The sequence below is a fragment of the Asparagus officinalis genome, chromosome 10 (assembly GCF_001876935.1).
Source record: "Asparagus officinalis chromosome 10, Aspof.V1, whole genome shotgun sequence".
Taxonomy (NCBI): domain Eukaryota; kingdom Viridiplantae; phylum Streptophyta; class Magnoliopsida; order Asparagales; family Asparagaceae; genus Asparagus; species Asparagus officinalis.
Genome location: NC_033803.1, coordinates 47,259,729 through 47,270,306, shown reverse-complemented (window position 1 = coordinate 47,270,306; position 10,578 = coordinate 47,259,729). Strand labels below are relative to the sequence as shown.

Below are 10,578 nucleotides of genomic sequence, written 5' to 3'. Positions count from 1 at the left end.
AGACGCTATTCATCCTGAAAAGAGGTTCGATCTCTCACTACCTAGAAAATTCTCTAGTCACATATTAGAAGGAGATACTATTCTTCTATTACTTGACCCAAGTCTACCAGCTGACTTGATCGTCGGAGGTACCATGGGGAAAACAAGCCCCGTACTCCCGCGATTCTTGTGTGTGCAGGTGATCCGCCTACCCCGAGCTCTAAGAACCAAGCATAAAGTCGAAGAAGGAAAGCGGCTCTCCATCCCTCTCGACGATCCAATCTCTCAATGATCCAACAACTCTGTAATCCTCATCGACTGTTTGTTCACGAGCATCAACAGGACCAAACCTAAATAGTCCTCTTAATTAACCTCCAACAAACCCTAAAGCTGCCCACTTGAAGCAAAAACCACGTCAGCAAACAGGGTTTTCACCTTCGGCCGGCTCCCCCTCCCCCTCTTAACTCCGGCGACAGGTCCAGCTGCCGTCACCGGCGACATCACCACCCCATCCGCACTGTCCTTCTTCGGCTTGGGGTTTTTGAGGTTTGAGAATCGCCTCTTAGGGTTATGTGAATCAATTATATTTGGGGAAATGAAACGAATGAGAGAGATACTGCTGGTTGTATTTTGGGATGAAGGGTAATTTAGGATTTTTATTTTTTTAGGAAAATACAGTATAAAAAATAAGTAGTTTAAAAATAAATGACATAAGATACTTTGAGTTTATAAATATTTATATAAGTGGGTAGGTTTTCAAATAAGTGGGCGTTAAACTATGGGTGAAAATAGAAAAACCCCATGATATAATTATCATATAAGACGTAGAATCATTCGGACAGAAATTTAATATTATTTATACGTGGATTTGCGGCAAACGCTAGTTTATAGTGAAGAGTTTCTTTTCTGGACGACGCCGATCCGTTCGTGTCCCTCCTGGATATCGCTTTCGTGTCCGCATTCAATTCATTTCCTGTATGTGGGCCCGACGTTGTAACAGCTACCATCAATGGACACGTGTCCTCCGCTTCTACAGTGCACTCTTTTTCTTCGATCGAGAACCATATTATTATTCCTAAAAAACAAAACGGGGCAAACTCCAGCTGAAACCTAAAAAAATTCTGTCTTTTTCCCCTTTGGAATCCCTAGCGATTGCGGTTCTTCTTCGATTTCGTGCTGGTAGCTGATAAATCTCTTGTTTTATTTGTGCAATTTCAAATTTGTTGCAGGTTTCTCTTTCTGTTTATTTCCTTGATTTGTTTTAAAGAGTTACTGTCTTGTTTTTGGACAAATTTAGGGGTACTCATTGTTTTCTTAATGTTATTTCTAGCTAAACTAGAAAAGGCTGACATATTTTTTCCGTTCATTTTTTGGCAAAAATCCGGTTTTTTTTTTCATTTGCGGTTGGGTGTTTTCTTGAAATTGTGATTATTGTGTGTGGGTTTTTTTTTCGACTATGGAAGGTTATTGATTTTCTATTTTGTGAATATTTTTTTTTTTTTGCGGAATTAAAGAGAGTATACTCGCGTATTTGTATGCAGAAAAAGATGATTCTTGTAATGGAATTTGTGTATAAAAGAAACATTTTAGACTTTTCTTTTTCTCCTCCTCCTCCTTTACGTTGCTTATCTAGTCAATTCCTAGCTTTTGAAGGGAATTTGATTCTTAACTTTTGAACAACTCTAAATTTGGCGTAGTCTTTTTTTTTATTATTATTAAAAAAGGAAAGTTAGGCTTGTGATGATGGGATTAAGACATTCTCATCATCCTTAAAAACCAAGTCCATTTCCTCCCTTGCTTTTTCACCCCTCTTATCTGTAGCTCTCAGATAAAGAGATTTGGGTACAAATTGGTGATCAAATTGGGTTATTTTCTATTTGTGTAGGAGCTTAATTGAGATGGTCAGTGGGAGACCAGTAACTGGGAATTTAGATTTTTGGTTTAGAAACCTCGTGGTTGGTGATAGCAAGGGAAACGTGGAAGGAATGGCCTTGAGTGGATGGAAGGATCTTCCAATGGAACTCTTATTGAGGATTGTTTCGCTCAGTGATGATCGGACTGTTATCGTTGCATCGGGGGTCTGCACTGGGTGGAGAGATGCAATTTCTGCGGGATTGGCACGCCTCTGTCTGTCATGGTATTCGTTCATCTTTCTCAATGTTTTCCTGTTCCTGCTAAATGGAGATTTTGAGTAATTACTGTGAATTAATAATAGCAAATGGATTTTGAGTAATTACTGTTCTTCCTTATTTTTTGCAAATTTCCCTTATTTTAAGGACATCCTTGCTGTAAACTAAGGTGAGAATAATGAGGGTTGAGCATGTTCCTTGTTTGTTGTTTACTTCAAAGTGAAGTACATTCACTTGCAAGTTGCAAGGGAAAGGGTTATTATTATGATGTTTTAACGATTCCTAGTTCTCATGCCAGATGAGAAGCATATTTTAAGAATCCTTGGGCGTCCCTATATTTCATAAAAGATAGCAATCTTCACATTGAAGGCTTAAAGGAAGCATATACGGTTCCTCAAAATATGAGTTAATTGTGGGTACATCCCATGTACTGTAGCCCAATTGAGGATAGACCCCTTGTAGTTGCAGATCTATTGGTGAGGACATTCCCCTTTACTGTTGCCCAGGTGCAGATAGACCCTCTGTGTGAATTTTTTTCGCTCTTGAAAAAGTCCCAAAAGTTCATTTTGGGGATCAATTCACACCAATAGAACTGCAAGGGATCTATCTGCAATTGGGCTATAATGCAAGGGGTATATCCACAATTATTAGGTAAAATATTTGGTACTTTGTTATGGATAGTCTAAATTTTGTATCTTGCTATCTTGAAGACGAGTTAGTTTTGTCATTAGGATGTAGGGTCACCTTAAAATTCTGATTGATAGTTGCAGTCTATATTTTGTATCTTGCTCATTTGAAGAGTTAGTTTTGTCATTAAAATGTAGCATGACCTAATAATTCTGGGTCTAAGAGTGAACTTTGGTATTGGTATCAAAGTATTGCATAGACAAACATCTGAATAATGGGTGTATGCACTTGTCTTTTCAGTAACATGACTTAGGTCATATATGCTTTTTTTTGTGCCTCTTCTCTGCTTTAGTATCGTGGTTCCATCAATGTTGTAGACCTGTAGTTGATCCACTTTGAGGTTCTAGGTTTCCTTTATTTTTCATGTGTCCCTTGTGGTTTGAAGATTTCGTCAATAACTTCCAGTGTCATGGTTCCATGTATAGCTTTTTATATACTAACTTTCTTAGCCCTCTTCTCCTGTAATCCTTGTGAAGAGATCTGAGCATTTTTTTGAGGGTATTGCTTTCTTTGTTGTTACATTGTGGAACTTCTAGTCATCTCTTGTTTTTCGTTTGCTGTCTCATGTTGGGGCTTTGTTTGTTGGGAATTTAACGCCTAAATCCCCTAATGCAACGGAAACGCGGTATAGAGAACAGTACACCAAGATTTACGAGGTTCGGCAACTGCCTACGTCCTCGGGAGCCACACAGTTAATTTCTTATTTAATCTAACAAGAAATTACAAGTTAAGAGCAAATCTCTAAACTGAGATTCCTCAAACTTAAACACTGTAGATACAGTGTTAATACCCACTTTAAAATACCCTTTTCTCTTTTTCTGACTCTTCTTAAACCCTTTCTTTATCTCCCCTCAAATCCCTAATTTGAGAGCTGGAGATCAAAAATAAAATCGCTGCTGCGATTTTCAAAGAGGGGCCGAAAAATTGAACGCTGCTGCGTTAGGGATCCGAGGGTCGCGTTCGCCCAAAGCCACCATCGCGTTCGCCAATCGAGCTCAACTGCTCGAGTTCGTCTGCGTCTTCCTGGAGCTCGTCGGAGCTCCTCCGCCGTTGGAGGTTGGTATCCATCTTCAACCTAACAATCTCCCACTTGGAGACCAAACCGACGCCAACAGACTATCTCATCAAGCTCCTCTCCTGTGTGGCTCCGCCCTCATCATCTATGCATGAAGGCCAACTGAAGTTGCACACAACTTCAGTTTCTGAAAGGTCGCTGCCTTTGTCAACATATCCGCTGGATCCTTTCTTCCTTGGATATTCTGTTGAAATCCTTTGACAACTCGTCGGGCTCTGTATCTTCTGGAACCACCCTGTTCCTTCTTCACTCGATACACCCACTTGTTGTGACGTGCCTTCTTCCCCATGGGCAACTCAGCTAGTCCCCATGTCTGGTTGGAGATCAGAGATTTCTTCTCTTCTTTCGCAGCAAACTCCCACTTGCTCGCATCTCCACTCTGACAAGCTTCATCAAAGCTTTCAGACTCTCCTCCATTTGTCAGCAACATATAATTCATGTATCTGCTGTTAGGCACAGGAGGACGAGTAGTTCTCCTCAATATCGGAGCTGGTGCGTCGGGCTCCTGCGCACCGTTCTGTCCAACAGGCTCTTCTGGCTGAGGACCTTCTGCATTGGGTTCTTCCGAGAGGTTATCTGGGACATCATCTGTATCTACAAATGTTGACTCGCTCTCTGAGTCACCGTCATCTGTCTTGTGCATGTCCTTGTACATCACCTTCTCGTTGAATGTCACATCTCTGCACCTGATCACCTTCTTGTTTTCGTTGTCCCAAATGCGGTAGCCGAACTCGTCTTCACCATACCCGATGAATGTGCATTTCTTGGACTTGGGATCAGGCTCATTCCTGCCTTGATCACTTATATGCACATAAGCTACACAACCGAAAACTTTGAGATGTGAGAGGGTTACCTCCTTTCCGCACCATACCTCTTCTGGTATTCTGTGCTCCAATGGAACCGATGGACCTCGGTTGATCAAGTAAGCTGCTGTGTTGACTGCTTCTGCCCAGAACTGCTTCGGTAGACCTGACTGCATCCGAATGCTTCTGGCTCTCTCTGTCAACGTTCTATTCATGCGCTCAGCCACACCATTGTGCTGAGGCGTGCCGGGCACGGTCCTCTCCATTCTGATACCGTGCTCATAGCAGAACTTCTTGAATCTGGTGTCTTCATACTCACCACCATTGTCTGTTCTGAGTTTCTTTACCCTCAAACCGGTCTCATTCTCGACCATGGCTTTCCATCTTCTGAAAGCCTCAAACACTTCTGACTTTTTCTTCAGAAAGTAGACCCATACTTTCCGAGAGTGATCATCAATAAAAGTCACGAAGTAGTGTTTCCCACCAATCGACGCGGTGGTTGTTGGTCCCCAAACATCTGAGTGAACAAGCTCTAGCTTCTGCTTCCTGGGGGGTCTGCTACTTGCCTGAAAGCTAACTCTGTTCTGCTTTCCAAGTATGCATTCTTCACACACATCAATCTCTACTGATTGTAAACCTGGGAGTTTTCTCTTTGTGTGCATAACCTTCATCCCCTTTTCACTCATATGACCGAGTCTCTGGTGCCACAGCTTTGAAGTCTCATTGCCTGCCGCAACTGAGATCGAACAACGTGCACCTGCTGTCATATACAGTGTACTAGTCTTCCTGTCTCTGGCAATCGTCATTGCGCCCTTCGAAATCCTCCAGTCATCGCCATGGAAAGTCATCGTGTAGCCTTCACTAGCCAGCTGGCTTACTGAGATTAAGTTCCTCTTCAGGTCGGGAATATACCTGACATCCTTCAGCTCCCATACTGACCCATTCAGCTTAATCTTCACTACACCTTTGCCAATAATGGCACATGCTTGATCGTCACCAAGATATACATTTCCAAGGTTTCCGGGGATATACTTCTCGAGGAATTCTTTCTGAGAAGTAGCATGGAATGATGCTCCCGAGTCCAACACCCAAGACTCCTCCTTGCTCTCCAAAGAGCATATCAGCGCATCATCTCCTCCTGAGGTGGAGGCAACATTCACATCTGCATTTGCCTCCCACTCCTCCCGTGCACTCCTGCACTGATTCTTGTAGTGCCCGGTTTTCCCGCACTTCCAACACTCGATAGCCTTCGAACTGTTGGGATTTCTGGATTTGGATCTCCTATCATCTGATCCATTTCCTCTGGTTGAACTTTTACCTCTTGACTCTGTATGCAATACTGAAGAGGTTGTAGCTTCACCCGACTCTCTCCGTCGGATCTCCTCACTGAGAACCAGATCACGAACGTCGTCAAACTTCAACTTATTGCTTCCCGATGAGCTACTCACAGCTGTGACCGTAGCGTTCCAACTCTCTGGTAGGGAAGACAAAAGGATCAACGCTCGAACTTCCTCATCAAACTCAATATCAACTAAACTCAATTGGGTCGTGACTGTATTGAGTTCATTGAGATGATGTGCTACCGATGCACCTTCCGCCATTCGCAGATTAAACAACCGCCTCATCAAATGGACTTTATTTGAGGCTGATGGCTTCTCATACATATTTGAGAGTGCTGCCATAAGATCTGCCGTGGTCTTCTCCTTTGCAATGTTAAAAGCAACATTGCGGGTTAACGTCAAACGAATAACCCCGAGGGCTTTTCTGTCCAGAAGATTCCAATCTTCTTCCTTCATACCCTCCGGCTTCTTCCCCGAGAGAGGTTGATACAGATTTTTCTGATACAGATAATCCTCTATCTGCATTTTCCAGAATCCGAAATCTGATCCATCAAACTTCTCTATTCTCACCTTCCCTTCATCTGCGGCCATGGCTCCCACTTGAATCTGATTTTCTCTAGATGGTTTCACGCTCTGATACCAGTTGTTGGGAATTTAACGCCTAAATCCCCTAATGCAACGGAAACGCGGTATAGAGAACAGTACACCAAGATTTACGAGGTTCGGCAACTGCCTACGTCCTCGGGAGCCACACAGTTAATTTCTTATTTAATCTAACAAGAAATTACAAGTTAAGAGCAAATCTCTAAACTGAGATTCCTCAAACTTAAACACTGTAGATACAGTGTTAATACCCACTTTAAAATACCCTTTTCTCTTTTTCTGACTCTTCTTAAACCCTTTCTTTATCTCCCCTCAAATCCCTAATTTGAGAGCTGGAGATCAAAAATAAAATCGCTGCTGCGATTTTCAAAGAGGGGCCGAAAAATTGAACGCTGCTGCGTTAGGGATCCGCCGCCAGAGGGAAAAACTCGGGGAGGAGGAGCAAGCCCAAACCCTAGGGCTTCGAGGGGCTTTTATAGCCGAATCGAGACAGGCTGGCGACAGCCTGTCGCCAGCGATCACTTGGACGCGGAGGTGGGAGCGTCTGGACGCGAAGGTCGGCATCCCGAAGGCCGAGGGTCGCGTTCGCCACGAGCATCGCGTTCGCCACGAGCATCGCGTTCGCCTGTTCGAGCTCCATCTCGAACTGAGCCTGGAGTTCACCGTTGCCACCCACGCTCACCTGCGTCAACCTGGAGCTCGTCGGAGCTCCTCATCGCCGGCGGAGGTTGGTTTCCACCCCCAATTCTAACATTGTTGTCATGCCTCGTGCAATTTATTGTTGCCTTATAATTGTCCGAGCCATTTCATCATTTGGTTGGTATGATGTTTTTTGCTGTTAGTTTTTTGTCATGTCGGCCCTAGTTCATTTCTTATATGTTACATCATTTAGCATTTAGCCTCTAGATATATGAAGTTGGAAGGTTCTAGTTTACCTAAGAAACTCTTGTCATCATTATACTTTATTGTATACTAAACTGTTTAATTGGAGAAAAAGACCAGACAGAACCTATTGTACAAACGACAAACCAATGTTTACAAAAGCTGAAGCGTTAAGACCCTTTTTGAAGTGAGGCGTAAGCTTCAAAGAGTGAGGCTATGCCTCATGAGTTATAGTATATTTTTACTTATAAATGTTATTAACATGTGATATATAGCAGTACAAAATTTTACAATACATCCAAGTCTTGATTAGTAAATAAGAATTAAATATGTTAAGTGCATATGCAAATCATAATAACTTAAGCTACATTTACAAGATATATATCTTATTTCTAGTCACATGGTCATATTCAAACACATGAATGGAGATTAAATTTCCTTATCTAAGGGGAGATTCTTGAGAGGAAAAAAAATGAAGAACTAGGGTCATTTTAATTTAAGTCAAAATATCTTTGATATCCTCCTATCTTGTGTAAAGTGTGTTCTTCCAAAGAGAAGCGCTTCATAGATCATGAAGTGCACTTACACTTTTGTTATGCTTTTAAGTGATGAAGCATAGGCTCCAAGGGCAAGGGATAAATAGCTTCACTTATGAGTTTTGTTGCGATTATCCTTTGAAAAGTTTTGAAGCGGGTTTTAGAAAAGCTTTTTCAAACCCTGCGCAAGTGTACATACTTCAAGTTCCCGTTTAATTCAGATTGTGTCTGTGTTTTTCTCTAGCTATCTTGTCATTTTATCCTAACTATTATGACTATTTCTCTTAGTGCATGATTGTGTTTTCTTCATGAAGTGCACCCTTATCATCTGTGCATTTGGATATGCTGCAAGATTAAGCTTGCTGGAAAACAACTTTTTTGTAGAAGCACATTCCTACAATGGACAACTTCGACAGACATCTAATGAGTTCACATTTATGTTACCCGGGTACTTCTATCATAAAGTTGTACCCGTTCCCGACACTTATCCGTACCCAAACTTCATGGACACTCCTTGGTTGTGTGCATGCATTTACCCAAACATGTACTCAATTATACAATATATATTTTAATTTAAAATACTTTTCATACACTTCTTGGACATATATCCTACACTTCATGCCTATTTTTTGAAACTCATTAGACATGAGTCCAGTTGTTTCAGCCTGTATCCAAGTTAAAAACTATGAATTAGAAGGGTGTTTTGAGTGTCTAGTTAANGCGGTTTTCAATTTATTATAATCAACATAATAAAAGAAACTTCAAAATATGATAGAAAATTAAATTCAAATAGCACGTGAATTAAAAACTAATACTGATTTCATGTAAATTATTAATTTCGATATATATATGTTGTCGTGTCCCTGTACCCTACATTTCACAAATTTGCCGTATGGCCCGTAACCCCAACCCATATCGGACCCCTGCCTATTTCCATGCAACTTAGGTTCAGAATAACTTTGTTTGGGTAAAAAGTAAATGTATAAGCCTTTCTTCTTTAGGTGTTTACAAGTTAATGGCCATTTTAACGCCCTTCTTCGATACAGTATTATTCCAGATATTAATGGGAGAATTGTTTTCTTTCTCATCATTTCCCTGCTTGCTTTTTTCTGTGACTATTGTGAGTGGGACCTTTTTTTGTTTGTGGAGAAGATGTTACATTAGAAGTTTTGTTGACCTTAGAAGATGATGAGCAGAATGCCATCACATAGAACACTAAATTCAGAGAGAACAGAGCCTGACCATTTATCAAAGAGTCGAGAAAGGGTAGCTTCTGCAGCCTATACATGAGGAGCTATGTTCCACATTTTTTCTTCTCCCACTGCTAATGGCTGTATTGCACATTGTAAACTCCATATTTATGGTGGAAGTTGCCTTTGTTTCTTTCTTTCCTTTTTTCTTCTTCCATCACTCCTTGTAACTGGCAAAAGCTTGACGACATGATGAGAGCTAGTGATTCTATAGGAAGAAAAATAGTTATGAGAAAAAGAAAGTAGCAATCCTGCTGCTGTGGATTGGAATGAGAAGAGAGATTTTATGGAATATAATAGGAACAAGTGAAACCTTACACATGATTCTGTTAATTAAGCACCATGGAAGAATGCATCCTTAACTAAGCTAAACTGACATGTATATTTATGCTTTCTACTACTACAGTAATTTATCTTCTCAGGATGCTTATGATATAGATTTTCTGCTGATGGGATAATCAAACAGTATGCAAAAATGATCTTTTTTATAGTAGCATTTTCTTACTATCTTGTGGTTTATGCAGTTTTCATATTGTAACATTGTATGCATCTCCATTTATTTATATTTTCTCCCCTAGGTGCAAAGATAACATGAACAATCTTGTGCTATCGTTGGCTCCAAAATTTATGAGGCTTCAGGCTCTATCTTTGCGTCAGAACAAACCTCAACTTGTGGATGATGGCGTAGAGACTATTGCAAATTACTGTCATGATTTGCGAGACTTAGACCTAAGCAAGAGCCTCAGGCTTAGCGACCGTTCATTGTATGCCTTAGCTCATGGGTGCCCTCGCCTTGTAAAACTCAATATCAGCGGTTGTTCAGCCTTCAGTGATTCTGGTCTTGCATACTTAACGGGTTTCTGCAGAAACCTAAAGTATCTGAATCTCTGTGGATGTGTGCGAGCTGCGTCTGACAGAGCCTTGCAGGCAAGAACATTACCTATTTCAATTCGATTTTTCTGTTGCTTGTTGCAAAACTTGTATATTTATCTTTTGTATGTTTTTATGCAGGCCATTGCACTTAATTGTGGTCAGATGCAAACATTAAATTTGGGATGGTGTGAGGCTGTGAGTGATAAAGGTGTAGTAAGCTTGGCATTAGGATGTCCTGATCTGAGAGCTGTAGACTTGTGTGGCTGCATCCTTATAACAGGTATTCTTTGGAGAAGATAATGAGAATCGGTTTTACTGGAACAAGTCTAAATATAGTATTTTCTGTTTTATTTTTGTTTTTTGGGTTTTAGATATTAACCTTCCAAATTGTAGCTATTTTTTTTTTATCCCAAATTCATTG

The 10,578-nt window shown here is 40.9% G+C and overlaps 1 protein-coding gene across 2 annotated transcripts in view; it reads left to right on the top strand.

Annotated features, from left to right (window-relative positions):
* LOC109825128 (F-box protein SKP2A-like) overlaps positions 1,039–10,578 on the top strand; it is a 12,109-nt gene continuing 2,569 nt past the window's right edge. The window contains exons 1-4 of one of the 2 annotated variants that reach the window (XM_020391860.1): positions 1,039–1,158; positions 1,865–2,116; positions 9,863–10,211; positions 10,296–10,437. In XM_020391860.1, coding sequence (XP_020247449.1) covers positions 1,878–2,116; positions 9,863–10,211; positions 10,296–10,437 — 730 coding nt within the window. In that variant the 5' untranslated portion in view covers positions 1,039–1,158; positions 1,865–1,877. Of the gene's footprint in view, positions 1,159–1,195; positions 2,117–9,862; positions 10,212–10,295; positions 10,438–10,578 lie in introns of those variants that run through there. The other variant, XM_020391861.1, reaches the window with a different exon arrangement.